General features: G+C 42.4%; 1 protein-coding gene across 8 annotated transcripts in view; it reads left to right on the forward strand.

Moving 5' to 3' along the window:
- The window catches only part of DYNC2H1 (dynein cytoplasmic 2 heavy chain 1), a 347,574-nt gene that overhangs the window by 165,453 nt on the left and 163,748 nt on the right, over positions 1 to 18,373 (forward strand). For all 8 annotated transcript variants that reach the window (XM_043579184.1, XM_043579187.1, XM_043579185.1 and 5 more), the window contains 5 exons: positions 5,860 to 5,925; positions 7,617 to 7,667; positions 8,419 to 8,496; positions 14,882 to 15,013; positions 15,957 to 16,029. In XM_043579184.1, coding sequence (XP_043435119.1) covers positions 5,860 to 5,925; positions 7,617 to 7,667; positions 8,419 to 8,496; positions 14,882 to 15,013; positions 15,957 to 16,029 — 400 coding nt within the window. The remainder of the gene's footprint in view (positions 1 to 5,859; positions 5,926 to 7,616; positions 7,668 to 8,418; positions 8,497 to 14,881; positions 15,014 to 15,956; positions 16,030 to 18,373) is intronic.

Consider the following 18,373-nt stretch of genomic DNA (forward strand, 5'->3'; position numbering starts at 1 on the left):
AAGGTTGCAAAGTTTCATTTCGATTCTTCTTCTTGTAATATATTTAGTGCTTTTTCACTTTTCTTTTAAAACCTCTACACTAAATGTGATTTGTGATTGTGAATACTTTGTGAAAATATTATGGACCTACACTTACTTCAAGGTGTCACCAAAATCCTTATGGAACTACATGGGCTATAAAATATTATTCCTGAAAAATGTTTAAGTCAAAAGATAATATAAAATTTCTTACTCATTCCAAAACATAGTAGCTTATTGGGCATTTCTTACTGTTGACCTATATATCTGCACCTCAGTTTATATATTCTTATTTATTTTTAGTAATACATTGTATCTACTGATGAGATTTAAATCTTTATGTCCTATATTCTGTAATGTAATTAGGGAGGGGAAGATACAGTAAATGTTGAGTACCAAAGTGATGTAACGTATAAGTGAAGTTTAGCTAGGGTTACTTCTTTTAAGTCACATTGTCTTTTAAAAATACGTGTAAGTTAGGCTAAAGCCAACGTTTTATTGCACTAGGGGAGAGCTTGTAAGGCTTCACATCCTTAACATTTTAGTGCCCAGCTGGAATTTTTTATTGCCTATCTTGAGACATACTTTTGTATTGTGAACACTTGAAAACATTTTTTAAAAGCTAACATCTATAATTCTTAACATATGTTTTTAATTGGTGATGGAATATGTTTTATAATGTTCATATTTCTGTGTCAGTAATATTAAATATATTCGACATGAATTCAGCATTCCATGGAGTTTCAGTGGTGAATAACAGTTAGAAAGCATATTAATTGTAAACCAATGAGGTCCATTTTTGAAGATTTAGCATTATAATCTTACTTAGGATGGAACTGATTTCGTATTTAGTGAAAGCTTTTTGGATTTTTAGCAACCACCTTCACATTAAACTGCCTTTTCCTCATGCTGATGTTGCTGTTGTGTTGCCGACAGTGGTGTGGCAACACCAGACCCTTGAAACAGAGCCTGGGATTATTAGTATTCACATCACACCCACGTGAAAGCAAGTTGACCTGGAACAAAAAAATGATTGACTTGTTTTGTAGCAGAAAATTTAGGCCTGTAATAAACTAAAACAAATGGAGAAGGCTGTCTAGCAATTTCAGTTCAGACTATTGGCTCTGTCATTCTTTTTGTCCAAGAGATCAGAGCATTTATTTCAGTAACCCAAGTATTTTGGACAATTATCGGGTAAGTAGCATATTCAGTTCCCCAACACTTGCGGTTCTGTCGGACTGTGCACAAGCTGGCGCCTTTACGTATCCTTTCTTCCTCCCACTGTGTCATTTGGAACAGATACGAAGTAAGGGAAGTTGCTGTTGGGGTGTGAAGTGATTTTCTCATGTACTGGATGAGAGCACAGAGGAGGTTTGGAGAGCATGTGCTCTTGCCGTGTCCCTGTCCTCGTGGAAGCATGGCGTACTGGAGCACTGGCATGCAGGGAGGGTGCCGGTGAGGGAAGACGGGTCACCTGGCCTTCCTCTCCAGTGGATTTGCCAGCTGATTCAAATGCAAATGGATATTACATTTTAAAAGGAAATTAATGGCATCTCCTGACTGTATTTATCCTACAAATCATTTAGTTTGGATTCTGGTATTTTTTTTTCTATCAAAATGTGTTGTCTTTTAATAGAAAAGTGGAAGTTCTCTGATATTTACAAATTTTATATTTACAAATTTTATAGCCTTTCATTTTATTAAAATGAACCCTGATAATTTGAATCATTTTCTTCTGCTTAGAAGATTTTGAAACTTTTAGTATTATATCTAACCCTTTAGATTTTCTGGAAGTAGAGTTGAATGTGCATAGAATTGTTAACTAAAATGTGTGACCTACCACCTCAAGCACAACTGTGAGTACTTGGGTTCTTTTTTTTTTTTTTTTTTAAGTTTATTTATTTTGAGAAGAGAGAGACAGGGAGAGGGAGAGTGAGACAGAGAGAGACAGGGAGAGGGAGAGAGAGAGACAGAGAGAGAGAGAGAGAGATAGGGAGAGACAGGGAGAGGGAGAGAGAGACAGACAGAGAGAGAGAGAGAGAGGGAGGAAGGGAGGGAGGGAGAGGGAGAGACAGAGACAGAATCCCAGGCAGGCTCCACGCTGTGCAGAGCCAACACAGGGCCCAGTCTTACAAACCCTGAGATCATGACCTGAGCCAAGATCAAGAGTTGGGTGCTGAACCCACTGAGTCCCCAGGTGCCCCTGCCTCTGCTTGGTTCTATGCTGTCTACGTATTTGCTAGATTAAAGCAAGACTTCATATGGTAGCAGGTACTTTACACATTACCTTGAAGTTGTTGGAAAGCAATGAATAGTGTCGAGTACAAATAAAAGGAATAGATTTCTTATTCTTGCTACTGCTTCTCAGTCTCTGAGAATCAGGAGGTTTATAGAAGATTTTTAAGATAAATTTCCTTTCCGGTACAGTAGTATATAGTGCATCAGGTGACTGTAAAGCAGGTAGCAACTGTGTGTCACCTTACGTGTTCCAGGCACCGGGGAAGCACCTCACATACGTTGTTACTCACTTCCTACGACAATCCTATTCTCTAAAGGAGGAGACCAAGATGCAGAGCTAGCACCCGTGCTATAGGTTATTCCTGTGTGGAGGGTGTTGGAACTGGGATTTAAGCCCATTCTGCTTGATGCCTGAAGACTCAAGGCTAACAGGGTGCAGTTCAAGCAAAATCATCCTGTCTGGAAACACTTGACCTCATCCTAAAGTGGGCTTTAAGACTCCCTTCTACCATGTTACTCGTGTGCTAACAGTTTCACCCTTCCTGCATATTCACTGGGGTGTGTGTGATGCCAGGGTGGAATTTATGGGATGCCATGTGGCTGATTTATACTCGCTAGTCCTCTGCCTTCTCTTACTGATTTTTCTTCGTGTCGATGATCAGTTGATATTTTGCTTATATCCTCATGATATTAAAGAATTTTGTTAACAGAACCAAGCCTAATGAGATGAGTTGACATTGAATTAAAACACCTAAATTGGGGCGCCTGGGTGGTGCGGTCCCTTGGTTTCTGACTCTTGATTTCAGCTCAGGTCAGGATCCCAGGGTTGTGGGACTGACCCCGTGTTGGGCTTCATGCTGAATGCGGAGCCTGCTTAAGATTCTCTCTCTCTCTCTCTCTCTCTCTCTCTCCTTTGTCTCCTCTCCACAGCTCACCTGCTCACTTGCTCGCTCTTTCTCGAAATCAGGAAATAAGTAAATAAAAGACTGAAATTTTTTGGTCTGAAAAGCAGTGTAGATCAAGGACGTCAGAGGTACAAAGTAATTTCTCAACTCTGGATGATGACAGGGTTTTTTTGTGGTTGTTTTGGTTATTGTTTGAAGCAAATATTCAGAAAATCCGTAAGCTTGATTTGTACATTCTTAATTTGACCCCGGCTTATTTGGAAATAATGTGTCCTCTTGTCTCTCAGTAAATTGTATTTTTAGGTGTGTTCTCGAGTCATAATTGTTTTTTATTATAAAAAACAATTGGTATAGCTGTCAACCAGCTGCCAGAAACGGCTTCTGCCGCCTCCAGTTTGGGAAGGCAGTGAAGGTCCGGGTTAGTCTGGTGTAGTTCCCGTGCCGTTATCTGTGGGGGATGCGATGGGAGAGGCTCAGCTACGATTGTGGGCTCATCCCTCAGGCTGGGAAGTCTTCTGTCTCCAGAACACAGGGAGAAGGGGAACCGCCACTACCCGTTTGTTGACTCTGTGTTATGTGGCTATTCTTTGCCAGTGTTTTGGAGTTTGGCCTCAGTGATGGAATTAACAGTCAGCTCGCTGAACCCAGCGCCTGATCTGAGAACCCTAGAGTGCCAGGGCCCTGCCGTCTTTGTACTAACCCTAGAGACAGAGACCGCATTCTTTTTCCTCAGGTCAGAGGAAGCAGTGGCGGGGTAAGGGTAGTAGTACTGGGTGTGAATTTGTGTGTGTATATCTCTGGAGTAGAGAATTAAGTGTGTTATTAAGTGATAAAGCCTTCAAAGTAGTACATGTATTGTCTTATTTTTATCTTAATCGTTACCTACCTTCGATGAGGGATGCTGTGATAATCATTTTAAACATGCATTAATTTATAAAATAAGCATCTTAGTGGCTTATCCAGCCAGTCCCCAGTCAGCCAACCCCACACCTGAATTCTTACTTTCTCATACCTAAGAACACTCCACATCTCCCCAAATAACAGGTCTTGCTTTTTATATTTTTAAAGTCACATGTAGTTGTTTCCTACACATGCTAGTTGGTTCTAACTCTTTTCCCATCATCTGAGTGATGGCCATCTGCCCAAAGTTTTTCTATTTGGAGAAATTTTTTTAAGTCATTAGCTATGTTATGGTTGTGAACACATGCTTTTTATTTATTCACTTAATAGGTATTTACTGACTGCTTGCTGCATATACATACACAGCATGTACTTTTATGAAATAAACTGTGCTTTTATTGTATGATTCGAGGCACTGAATCTTTCCAATAGAGGGGTGATTCTCTTGCAGGTGAGGATGTCACCTGCTGTTAGGATTTATAAGAGCATCTTTTTGTGACAAATGTATCTTCTGCATATTATTGTGTCGTCATGTCTTTAAATTTTTTTTGTAATATTTATTTTTGAGACAGAGACGGAGCATGAGCAGGTGAGGGGCAGGGAGAGAGGGAGGCACAGAATCGGAAGCAGGCTCCAGGCTCAGAGCTGCCAGCACAGCTGACAACCGACGGAGCCACCAGGCGCCCCCACATCTTCATGTCTTTATAGTTATCTCTTACTTGTAGACTTACAATCATATACACATATTAGATATAAAGTATTATTATACTGCAGGAGACCCTGTTTATAAAATGCTTACATTACAGGGGCGCTTGGGTTGCTCAGTCGGTTGAGTGCCCACCTTCGGCTCAGGTCACAATCTCACGGTTCATGGGTTCGAGCCCTGCGTCGGGCTCTGTGCTGACAGCTCAGAGCCTGGAGCCTGCTTCGGATTCTGTGTCTCCCTCTCTCTGCCCCTCCCCTGCTTGCTCTCTCGCTCTCTCTCTCTCAAAAATAAATATTAAAAAAATTGTTTTTAAATGCTTACATTATAAACTGGTGGGAAAGATGCTTGGGTAGATTTTTTTTTTTTAACAGAAGTGAGCTAAGCTTACTTTAGAAAATTTATAATATACACGTCAGAAAAAAGAAGGAACCAAAAATGACATGTAGTTGTAAAAATAAATTACTGATAAAAGGTGATGTCATTTTTCCAATTCTTTTTGCAGACATGTGTCCATATGTGATTATACAAACATATTGCCCCTCCTTCCACAATATGGGCTATGCTGTATATTTTGATTTGAATATTATTTATGATCACCTTGGAACACTTAGGTTGTTGGAGTTTTTCCTCTATAATAAAAAATCTTGCAGTAAATATCCTATGAATACATTTATCATCCCTTTGCATAAATTTCTAGAAATGAAATGTTTTGATTCACGGGCATATAGAATGTTCTGGATCATGTAAACATACACAGGACACATTGAAGATTATTAATGCAGGAGGTTGATCTTATTAATAGTGACCAATTCAGACCTCACAATTGGTTTTCAGCTAGTTAAATAAACCTTTTTTGATGAGATGTACGTGACGCTTCATCTGTAGCATTTTGTCTAGAATGTTGGGTACTTCCTGTGTCCTTCCCACCCCTGACTCAGAAGTGCCCTGTGTAGGTACCATCTCAGTAGTCATTTCTTCTATTGATAAAAGTGGGCAATTTAAAAATAGAACACTGAACTGAAATGTCAGGACTGTGCTTTTCCAAACACACAAATGTAGAAACAGTGCGGTAATATTTCTTATTCTTTTCAGGCTGACCAGTTGATGTTCGCGCTGCACTTTGTTCGGGGCATGCATCCGGAACTTTTTCAAGAAAATGTAAGTGGAAATAAAGGAGGAAAATATAAGAGTTACGTAGAGTTTGTAAGGTTCACGGTTAGATTAGAAATAACTTTAGTCTGGAAATTGTGTATCAACCTATGAAGTTTTAACTAAGTCAGACATTTAAAAACGCTGGTTCCTGCTTGTCCTCCCCTCTGGATGAGCCCAGCGTTCTGAAGTGACGGGAGGCAGAGAAAGAAACTCGAGTCGCTCACCTTTCTGAGCCATGTCCGCTTCTTGTCCTCATGCAGGCACATAGGAATGTGACACGGTGTGGATAGACGGCTACATTATTTATTACCCTCCCCGACTTGCTCTGAGTCAGCAGGTGAAGCAAGAGGGTGGGCACTTTGCAGTAGCTTCTCGTAGCCTGAAGCTTTCTGTTCATCATTTTATGTATAATTTATCTTCTTTGTAACTTTCTTTCTCGTCTGCCATGGAACTCATTCCAACTTGAGCCTCCTTCAGGTTAGAGATAACTAATCCGTCTCTGGTGAGCTCGTGTTTAAGGAAATTATACGGAGGTGATTTTTTTGTTACTCTGCCATTATTGCCCGCGAGAGCACAGTGGCCGGGGGTGGGGAGGAGCGGGGACAGTGTGTGGACAGCGCACCTGTGACCTCGGAACCTTTCACTCCACTCGGTCAGACTTGGTTTATGTTCCGGATTGCCCTTATTTGGCTACTTCCTGCAGACTGTTCCCCACGCTCTGGGGACTTGTGTTCTTTCTCCCGAATTTGTTGGACTCCTTTTATTTGATGCCGTTCCTTCCTCCTGTATAACGTGTTTCACCAGCATCATATGTTCCACACTGTGTAAGAAGACTTACTGTCCTAGTTTTCCCTCTTGGAGTATAAATAGGAATTGGGAGAGGAGAACATTTTTCTCTCACGTAGAGGAATAGTAATCATCCCTATCCTATTGACTATACTTTCAGTGAAAGAATTGAGTGGTCACGGAGTGTGGAGGCAGGAAATAATTTTGTTTTTTTCTTTTTGCCCTCAAATCTTAATAGGTTTTTTCCTTATTTGCTAACCAGTGTGTAACAATAATATGCTAGTGCCTATTACTATCTGATTGAGAAGGGCTCAGGGTGAAGACGGAGATTTTCTTGGAGGGCTAGATGACGTCACACTGGGTCGGTTGTGATTCTGTGGATTAATTTAAAAAAAAATGAATGATGGCAGCCTTCTCCCAGTCCGTTGGAAAAGATGAGTTAATGGATGTACTTTCCTCTATTTTTCCCCAGCATAGACAATTTTTAAATTTTTGGTGCAACTTACGCTTTTCTATTAGTGAAAATTCATACATAATAGGACAGATTAATGGGTAGTGACAAATGATAATTGAACGTGACATGTACACTTTCAGATGTTGACACCCATATACCTACGCGCGCGCGCGCGCACACACACACACACACACACACACACACACACAATGTAGGTATACTTCTTCCTTCAGTACAATTGTTTGTAGCAGTTTTTGTACAAATGTTTTATGTTGGTACACAAACAGATTCTAGATGGTAATGTTGTACCAGGAGTAGGAGATGTGAAATGAGTTTTATTTTTTCCATGTCCTTAGAGAGCTGCATTGTAAGCCGTCTTATAGGGAAATTAAGAAAATTCTGTGACCTGGTTAGTATTTGTCTATTTTTTTATATTATTTCTGTTTTTATTCGTTAGGAATGGGATACGTTTACAGGTGTGGTTGTTGGAGACATGTTGCGGAAAGCTGTAAGTAAAAAAACTTACGTCACTCTTAGGGAAAATAGTTCTAGCTTTGCCTTCATGAAATACTGTTTGCTCCAGAAGAATTTTAAAATACTGTTGAAATTATATTTTAATTAGAGGAATGTGTCCTTGCCTCTACTACCTTACTATAAAGGGTAGTCTATATAAAGACATATATTCTTATGAGAATAATACTAATTAAATACTAAGAAACTATATTAGTTTCTTAGTGTATATGTTTTATTCCAAGAACACTTTTATAATCCTAAGAAAATAGAATTTTGTATTAAAACAAGGAAAATTCTCATACAATTGGAAGTGTAAAAAAATTTTTTTTTAATTCTTGATCACTTTGTGCAAGTTTAGCTTCTTTACTAATTTTCTATTTGAACATGTCAGGGGATAATATTTGTCTCCAAATTAACATACCCAAAGTGTAATGCAAAATCTAGATTATGTCTGAAATGCAAGACACTGTTAAAAAAAATAATGTAAATTTATGGCAGTTTTTTATTAAATGCCCTTAAGTTTTCTAAAAGATTATGTACCATGAGAATGTGTACAAAATTTATGTAAGTGGTTATCTGTACCTTGTTATATGGAATTTTATAATGGTGACTTGTAAAATAAGTTACAATAATGTATAGAACAAGTTTTTCAAAATAGCGTTCATAAAATTAGCTAGTCAATTGTTAATTTTTCTAAGTCTGAATGTTACCACATATACCAACAAAAACAACTGCTCTTACCGAAGGACTCTCAGCAGCGAATCCGCGAGCAGCTCCCGTCGTGGATAGACCAGGAGAGGAGCTGGGCCGTAGCAACACTAAAGGTATGTCACGTGTATGCTGGGGGTTCGAGAACTCTTTCCCTGCTGAGTTATTTCTGTTTATATTTTTACGTGCTCTCTATCCATACTCAGTGTCGATATTTCTGTGAATCTGCCGTAAAATCCCTGGGCCAGAGGATATCAGAGAATTATCCTGTTCTGATTAGTCCTTTAATCCTTAGTTAAATCATCCACTCAGCACTCACACGTTTGGCGTGTCCATTGTACAGGGTCCTGTGCTGCGTACCCACAGGGAGCATGAAGAGGAGTAAACTGAAGACCCCCTAATATGGTACATGGAGGTCTTATTTGTAAAGTAATTAGGGATTGGTCATGAGATGCAGTATGATGCTTAAGCGAGTTTCGAATACAAACTGTTTCTCTTGCTTTTATGCGTCTTTGAAATCTCTGTCACCCTCAGCTCTTCTCCATTCTTGCCATCACTCGTAGTTGTGACTCCCACCACTCACCTGGGCTTCTCTGTGGAGCCCCCCCTTCTGCTCTCATGCCTCTCTATTTTATTATACCCTTTCGGTTTTAAAGTGTAGTTACGATACAGTGCACGCGGTGTTTCACACCTCTTAACGGTTTCTTGTCACCCACAGGGCAGAGTCCACAGTCATTTGCATAAAGGATAAGATGCTCCATGATCTGCTCCCTGCCCACCTCCTCAGTTTTATTTCCAGTCCATCCTCTCACTGTTTCCTGCACTTACTGGTCCTGTTACTCCCTCTGCCTGGAATGCCCTCTGACCTTTTTTACGCATAAAACGTCTACTTAACATTTTAGGACGTACCTAAAGCACTACTTTCTATGTGACTTTTTGCCTCATTTCTTCCTTCTGTCTTTTCTCATAGCGTGTATCTTGAACGTTGCCGTATCATAGCACCTGTCACACTGATTCAGATGATTTGGTGTGTCTGCCTCTTCTCCTAGGTTGTACGTCCGTGGAGATTAGGATCCAGGCCTTATTACACTTTCTGTCCCCAGCATTCAGGCCAAACCTGACTCCTGCCTTCCTTTGATTATTCAGCTTGCGCCCACTATGTGCCAAATGCGTAGTTTCTGTTATACACTTTCTTTGGTTGACAAAGTGAGGTTATGAGTAGACAAACTGATGACGAAAGAGGTGAGGTAAATTTTGCATTGTTCATGTAGTTCCCTGGGTTAGATGTTTATTAAGTGTGCATGAACTACTGACTGAGAACAAAGGGCATGGATGTCTAAAGGCCTCGGATGGGGTGCTGGGGCGGCTCAGTCACTTCTGTGTCTGACTCTTGATTTTGGCTCAGGTCATGATCTTGAGGTTTCTTGAGTTTGAGCCCTGCGTCAGGCTCTGCACAGATAGCACGGAGCCTGCTTGGGAGTCTCTGTCTCTGCTCATGCTCTCAAAATAATTAAATATAAAATAAAATAGAAGTCTTGGTTCCTTCTTCCCGGGACTTTGTCACCTAGTATAGGAAACACTTACGACACAATTATAATAGAATGCAAAAAAAGAAAAATAGTGACAATGTTTTTATTCTTTTTATGAATACAATTTATTGTCAAATTGGCTTCCATACGACACCTAGTGCTCATCCCAACAGGTGCCCTCCTCAGTGCCCATCACCCATTTTCTTCTCCACCCCCCCCCCCCCAATCAACCCTCAGTCTCTTCTCTGTATTTAAGAGTCTCTTATGGTTTAACCTCCCTCCCTCTCTGTTTGTAACTATTTTTTCCCTTCTCCTCCCCCATGTTCATCTGTTGAGCTTCTCAAGATCCACATGAGTGAAAACATGATATATCTGTTCTTCTCTGACTGACTTATTTCACTCACCATAAAACCTTCCACTTCCATCCACATTGCTGCAAATGGTGAAAAATAGAGACAATTTAAAGGGAATTATAGATTGTTGAGCAGGATTTCTGAACTATCACATGAACTCCTAACGGAAAATAATAATCGGCATGGTACAGATAATATTGTCACATTTGAGGGAAAAAAATCTTACATTTTTAAACTAAAAATTGTAATGATGTTTCTTGCTTTTCTTTTTTTAACCCACTCATTTCTGTTTAAATAAAGGAATCCAAAACTTTTAGGAAAGTAACTTTCATATTCAGAGAAGGTTATAGTACACATTAATGTTTTATTATCATTTTAGTTTACAAAACACTTAAAAAATTTTAATGTTTATTTATTTTTGAGACAGAGACAGAGTATAAGCAGGGGAGGGGCAGAGAGAGACACACACACACACACACAATCTGAAGCAGGCTTCAGGCTCTGAGCTGTCAGCACAGAGCCCGATGCAGGGCTCGCACCCATGAACTGTAAGATCATGGGTTTTAGCTGAAGTCAGGCGCTTTAACTGAGCTGAAGTCGGACGCTAAACTGACTGAGCCACCCAGGCACCGCATTTACAAAACGTTTTAAGTGGATTATCTCATTTATTTTTTTAAGTGTTTATTTAAATTCCAGTTAGTTAACATAGAGCATAATCTTGTTTTCAGGTGTACATGAATTATCTTACGAGTTATCTTATGAGTATCTTATGAGTATGACTTATCATGTGAGTCAACATGAATTATGCGATTATCATACCAACCCTGAGAGACGGGTATTATTAAATTCTTTTTACAGATGAGAAATGAGAACCACTAGTAGCGAGTTCAGTGAAGGAATCTAAGGTTTCTTTTTAATCTCACACATCTATTGGAGGGCGTGTTACATGCCAAACATCATATTAAATACTGTACACACATTATCTCATGTTATCATCACAGCAGCCTAGACGAGTGGAAAGCGAGGTGTGGAGAGGGTAACGGTTTACCCAAGACAGAGAGGCAGACAGACAGGTGGGAAGTTTGCACTATGATTTCCATCAAGGCATTCACCTGACACCATAGTCGATGCCTGAATTTTCCAACTGCAGTGTTTCTTTGTCTCTGTCTCCCCCCACTTCCTATCCTTCGTCCTCCATCCCTCCCGCTTCTCTATTCCGGAGTGGGAAGTGGGGGCCAAGTATGCGGGTGAGCGGAAGAAACAGCAGCTCGGAAGCCCACCTCCCGACAGTCCCTATGTTGTTTACGCAGCCTCAGTGGTATTTTGTGGGGAATGAAAGAAAGACTGCTCTCAAAGTATATGCATGCGTTGCTCTTCCTTCTTTCCTTCCCTGCTCTTCGCAACCCTTGTAAGGTCTCAGTGGCACATGGTGCCAACAGTTAGAATAGTTTGCATTTATTGGGGACTCGCTGTTGAAAGCATTATGAAGAATTTGAAAACAGATCCCCTCGGTAGATATTTTCAACATCCTCACAATCCTGTCCTCGTTTAACAGATGAGCAAAATAGACGCAGAGCAGTGCAATCACTTGCTTACGGTCACTTAGAAAGTAGAGTCAGGATTTGAAGTTGGGCTCCTTGATGCAGAGTCTGGGCTTTTCGCTGCCATTCTTTCTTGCCTTTCCTTCATAAATATTTGTTGAATAAAGTAAATGGATTCTGCTTTATTATCACTAATTGTTCCATTAATCATTTATTTAGTGTCCGTACTGGTGAGCGTAGTGCCAGTGGAGTGACAAATACATGTTGCGTAACACATAGAGACGGCACTCAGTGAACCTACACCGTGGAGAGTAGGACAAATACTTGTGCTGTGGTGGCACCGAACCAGAGCTCTACCCCGGGTGATGTGAAGCCAGAGGGCTTCCTAACTGCAGTGTAGCTGGCTCTAATTCCTGGCCAAATCTGTAACGATTATAGAATGTGTAGCCTAAATTGGTAGCGGTAGGCCCTTATACACTAATTGCAACTAAATTTAATGGACCGCCATCAAGTGTTGTCCTAATAGGTTTAGATCACTTATTAAAAATAATTAAATTGAAATGTATTTAATTTTATGCTGTATAAATTTAATTTTAGTTAACTTACATGATGAAATTTGGGCACTATCGTGGGTTAATTACATATGAATACGACTCTTTGGATGAAACATCCTTAAGTACTTGGTTTATGTTTATTTTATGTGACATTCTAGCCCTGCAGATACAGATCTTCCCAATTTGCCATTATTTTCCATAAAAATCCTCCATCTCTACAGATTTACATTTCTGTTCTTGTAGCCCACTATTGATAATTGGAAGAGAGCTTGCCAGGGGTGGGGATGGGCAAAGTGGGTGAAGGGGAGAAGGAGGTACAGGCTTCCAGTTGTGGAATGCATACGTCACGAGAATAGAAGGCACAGCGGAGGGAATGTGGTCAGTGGTACCGTAATAGCACTGTATGGTGACAGACGGTTGTCATACTTGTGAACGTGGCATAGTTTACACATGCTGAATCACTGTGTTGTCTATCTGAAAGTAACGTGACATTGTGTGTCAACTGTACTAAAAAAAAAAAAATTTTTTTTTTTTAATGGACAAAGGACCTGAATAGACATTTTTCTAAAGAAGACACACAAATGGCCGACAGGTATATAAAAAGGTGTTCAATGTCAGTAGTCATTAGGGAAATGCAAATAAAAACCACAATGAGGTATTATTAATTCATGACTGTTAGGATGGCTATAATTGGAAAGACAAGAGATAACCAGCAATGGCCAGGTTGTGGAGAAAAGGGAAACCGTGCACTGTTGGTGAGCATAGAAAATGGTGCAGCCATTATGAAACACAGTGTGGAGATTCCTCAAAAAAATTAAAAATAGAACTACCATGTGATCCAGCACTGCTACTTCTGGGTGTAAATCCAAAGGAAAGGAAATAGGTGTCTGAGATATCTGTACTCCCATGTTTATTGCAGCATTATTTAGAACAACCAAGATATACAGTAAAATCTTGGTTTGTTAGCATAATTTGTTTTGGAAACTTGCTTGTAATCCAGAGCGCTTGTATATCCAAGCGAACTTCACGGACCATTGGCTCAGTTGTGACATTGGGCATCACATACTACTCGTATTGCAAGACATCACTCATTTATCAAGTTAAAATTTATTAGAAAAGTTTCCTCATCTTGTGGAACACTGGCAGAACAAGTTCCTCGCACACCAAGGTTTTACTGTGTTGTAACAACCTGCATGTCTATCAGTGGATGAACGGATAAAGAGAATGTGATCTATCCCTCTGTAATAGAATATTATTCATCCATAAAAACGTGAACTAAGTAAAGCTGAGAGGAGAATGGAGGCTGCCATTCCACAGAATGGAGCTGGGGGTTGTGTGAAATGGGGAGAGAAGTTGGACATTGGGTACAAATGTTTGACTATAAGGTGAGTAAGTTCTAGAGAATCTAATGTAATATGGTGGCTCTATGTAACAGTACTGTATTGTATACTTTAAATTTACTAAGAGTGGATTTTGAGTGTTCTTACTACAAAAAATGGTAACTTTTGAGTTAATGTGAATTTGTTTCATTGTGGTAATTATTGCAGTGTAAATAAATGCTTATCAGAGCACTCAAATAGGTACTATTTCGTCAATTATACCACAAAGAAGGCTGAAAAAGATTAAAAACAAAGTTTGGAAGAGAGAATACTATTTGAGGTAGAAGGAAATGAATATGTTGAAGAACATCCCGGAGAGATGATAATTGTTTAAGGAGAATATTGAACGCACAGTAGAAATTTATGAGGACTCTTGTGTAGACATTAATAAGTAGAAATTTAGAACATCTAGAGGCAAAGGAAGCAACGTGCTCATGAGTGCAGCATAAATGAATGTGGTTTAGAAAAGCCATGTTCTATTCAGGATTTGATGTTGATGTGAAATTCAGCATATTTTTATAATCTCTTGTAGAACTCTGTTGTGGTGCTTAACGTGCCCGTGGACATGTCCGTCAGGACTCAGTAAAAAATGTACTGGTTTTTAACAAAGGATTCCTTTCTCCACAAGGTGGAGATAAGTACAAAAGTTTTTATGTCAAGAAAAGATTTGTTAACTTGCAAATATTGAGCTGATACTACTTTGGAAATGTCGAATTTTATCTAATTCTGGATTGGATAAGTCTAACCATACTATTTTTTTTTAATGTTTATTTAGTTTTGAGAGAGAGAGAGAGAAAGACAGAGCGTGAGCGAGGGAGGGGCAGAGAGAAAGGGAGACGCAGCATCTGGAGCAGGCTCCAGGCTCCGAGCTGTCAGCACAGAGCCCAATGTGGGGCTCGAACGCACGAACTGTGAGATCATGACCTGAGCTGAAGTCAGACACCTAACCGACTGAGCCACCCCGGCGACCCTAACCATACTATTTCTGATCTAGAAATAATTAGATAAGCCAATATAAAGGGGAAAACAACTGATAAGCATCTATCAATAATTAGTTTCCATTTACCTTTTTAGTAATACATATATATACACACAGACTCACATTTGCTTGTAGCTCACCGTGTAGGGTTATTTTTGTGTTGTAGATTACTCTCCCTAGTCTTTATCAGACCCTCTGCTTTGACGATGAAGCGCTGTGGCGTACTTACTATCACACTTCAATGTGTGAGCAAGAGTTTCCGTCTATTCTTGCAAAGAAAGTTTCCTTATTTCAGCAGGTAAGTTCTCTAAATGCATAAAAATATCTGATACTTCTCTTGTCATCCAGAAGCCACTTAAATGAAAGTTCTGCCTTTGGATGTCATGTGATGTTAACGTGGGGAAGGGCTTTCTGCTTTTGCCGTGGGCCCAGACAGTGTGGTCACTGGCAGGCGTGCCTGGGTGTCTCCGTGTGCTGTAGCCCAAAGGGTGATTTTTCAGGAGAGAGAGAGTCTCACAGGAAGACATTAAAGTTAGAGTGTGAGGCTTCTTCTCTCATTTCCCGGGTTCTGTCCGTGGGAAACACCGCCTCGTGAGGCCCAGGCCCTCCTCTCCCGTTTTGTATCAAACAGAGCACTGAACTTACTGGAGGGTTCTGGTCTTTGGGGTAGGCCAGGGCTTAGAGCTGGCGGGCTCTCTGGGAAGGGGTGTCCCCGGTCACCAGGCTGCTGGTGCTGGTGTCTTCTTGTATCTCCTTGGTCGGTGCTCCTGTACCAAGTGTGGCTTGAGATGAAAGGAAAGGAAGCTAGGAAGCACGTTTCTTGAAAACTTAAACACCTGGGTATATACATGTTTGAGCATGAAAACAGTGATTTGAAAATTTTAGACAAGATTTCTGGGCCTCTGCTCTACGATCATCAAAAGTGCCTCACCTTTATACCCTCGTTGGCAGCTGCCACGTGGCCACTTCCTGGATACTGAAGACATAGCTGACCCTGTGACAATGACATGCTCGTGTGGACTTCTGATGATAAATTTGAAGAAATAAATGGACTTTTAGTTAATATTTTCCTTATTAAAAATATGTCTTTGTATATACTTACTGTGACTGTGTAAGTAAATATTGTGCCACATTGATCAGTGCTGACATGTTAGTAAATACATGTTTCATTAACTAACATTATTGTTTACACCTGTTGTGTGAACTGTATTGTTTAAAACTACCCTGCACTTTCTTTGAAGGTTCTCGTGGTGCAGGCGCTCAGACCAGACAGACTGCAAAGTGCCATGGGCATGTTTGCCTGCAAAGCTCTGGGTAAGTGTGGGACTCTTCTGGAACTTGAGCACTGACCTGAATTATTTTGTTAATTTACATTTTATTTTATGTTGACCTTAGTTTAGAATATTAGAGGGTCTTACCCTTCATTCTGCTTATCTTACCGCCTCTACTGGATTAAAGAAAAATGGGTGTTGGATGTAACTGTACTTAATGTATTCACTTTGATGCATAGTTGACAGCCTGCATTTAGTTAAGGTGTTTGAAATTTAAAAACTTTTTTCTTGTGAACGCCCTTTAGACATTTATACATTTGTTCTTGATTAGGACTTTAAAGCAGGGAATCAAATGTTTGATTTAGACAAAATAAAACAAGTAAATGACCGTAGTCTGGGGTCGGGGGGAAGTCTTCAAAACGAGTTATTTTTGCTGTAAAAAAACGAAGAGTGTGTGCGTCTTTCAGATTACAAACTATGCAGTCCATTATTTACATCTTTAATGTAGTCTTAGAGGATTAAAAGGTAGGGTTCGTTTGTAAGTTCCATAGACTATATTTTGATTTGCTCAGGAAAACGTGGAGAAGCCGTGTTAAGGCCCGTATTTTAGCGAAAGGAGCCCCTTCCGAGAATAGCGGTCTTCATCCCGAAGCAGGTGGAAAGTAGAAGATCGGGCCTAGGTAACCAAGTGCCCTGGCGTTGTCGCTAGAAGTTCTCCATCGGCCCCCAACATCTTACTCGTGTATGACACTGTGTGTTCCAGCTGTGTGTGTTCCAGTCCCGCAAGCCTAACATGACTTAGCGACGTCGTCTTCGGGAGCTGGGGGCAGTACACCGGGTTTTGCACGCTTGTCACTGGCAAGTTCCCGTGCCGGCGACCGTCGTCTTGTCCCTGAGGACTGACGCGGGGCTTGCGCACTCGGGCAGCGGTCACTGGTGACACCGAGAGCCTCTGTGTGACTGAGAGCAGACACGGTCACATGCCGGGAGGTGACCGAGTCGTCAGCGCTGCGGGCGGACTCCGTCTCCAAGGACAGGCCTGCGGGGGAGTCGGGTGTGCACGGGGAGGTGTGGCCGTGTGTCCCGGGTGGGCGGTGCTTCCCGTATTTACTTCTTGCGGGGACTCCCGCGTGCTGCAGGAGCCCCGGCCCTGCGGTGACCCGCCTCCACTCATGATCGAGGACCTGGGAGGACAGCCTCGAGCCTCTTCTTGGGGGATGTGCCGGCACAGGCTGTCTATGCCCCCTGCCCCGCCCCCTCTGCCAGCACATGTACGTGTACGTGAGCTTGCGCACACGGCGTGAGGCCTCCCCCCCCCCCCCACCCGCGGACGGGTCACGTGGCAGGCTGCGGGCGGGAACACGGAGTTGCGAGGGCGCGTGCTGGGCCTCGAGTCTCTTCAGCGCGGACGGCGCGTGGAGCGCTCGCCTCCTGCGCTGTGGTCGCTGCGCTCTGGCAGGATGCTCGGCCCCGTGACTTCTGGTTGTGAGCGACACACGCCCGTCCCAGGCGCATGGCAGTGAGGAAGGGGGACCCGTGGCGGGGGAAGGGCAGGACTCTCCCTTCTCCACTTCTGTCTGTCTCCTCCTGTATCTGTCCGTCCCTGTGCCCCGCGCAGCTTGTGGAGCCCCGTTCGTCCCTGCCTGTGTGTTCCGTGCACGGGGCCGGGCCTCCTGGCCTCCATCTGAAATGTCCCGCCGTGCCCTCCTCAGAGGAGTCCCGGGGATGCCTCCCCGAAAGAAGTCCTGGCGGCGGGGGGGGGGGGGGGGGGGGGGGGGGAGGGGGGGGGTGGAGGGAGGGGGTGTCCAGCGGGCAGTAGGCGCCCGTCAGGTGGTGTAGCCGATGCTCCTAGCTGGGGACTTTGCTCGCCGACACACGGATGTGAACAGGACAGCTTGACAGCGACTCCTGCACCAGTTACAGACGCGTGACGTTGACTCTGGAAAGCGACGTGTTGGAACAAAGGTGTGAGCGTCCCGGTGCGAAGTACCCGCTCACTTCCTGTTGCACCTGAGGCCCTTAGCCGTGGCCCGCGGCAGACGCTCCGGAGGGAACGGCCTCACGGCAGGTGCCAGTGGACGGACCAGCCTCGCGGCGGCAGGTTTGAGAAACCAGCACGTTTCCTGGGCTCCATTTCTCAGGTTTGCCGTGAATTAACTCCCTTGGTGTCATTGCTGCCAACCGAGTGCAGAGTCTCAGCACCTCTCCCCTCAGCTCCCGTCGTCGCTGTGGCTCTGCCGTCAGAACATACACAGAGCGCAGTCACTGCTCACCCCTCTCCTGCCGTCTACCCGCTTTAAGTCACTGTCACGTGAGCAGGGCTGCTGTTTTTGAGGCTGCTTTTCTGCCCATGCCCAGTTTATTCTCAGCATGGCGGCAAGAGTGCC

This window comes from Prionailurus bengalensis, chromosome D1, assembly GCF_016509475.1.
Source record: "Prionailurus bengalensis isolate Pbe53 chromosome D1, Fcat_Pben_1.1_paternal_pri, whole genome shotgun sequence".
In the NCBI taxonomy this organism is placed as follows: Eukaryota; Metazoa; Chordata; class Mammalia; order Carnivora; family Felidae; genus Prionailurus; species Prionailurus bengalensis.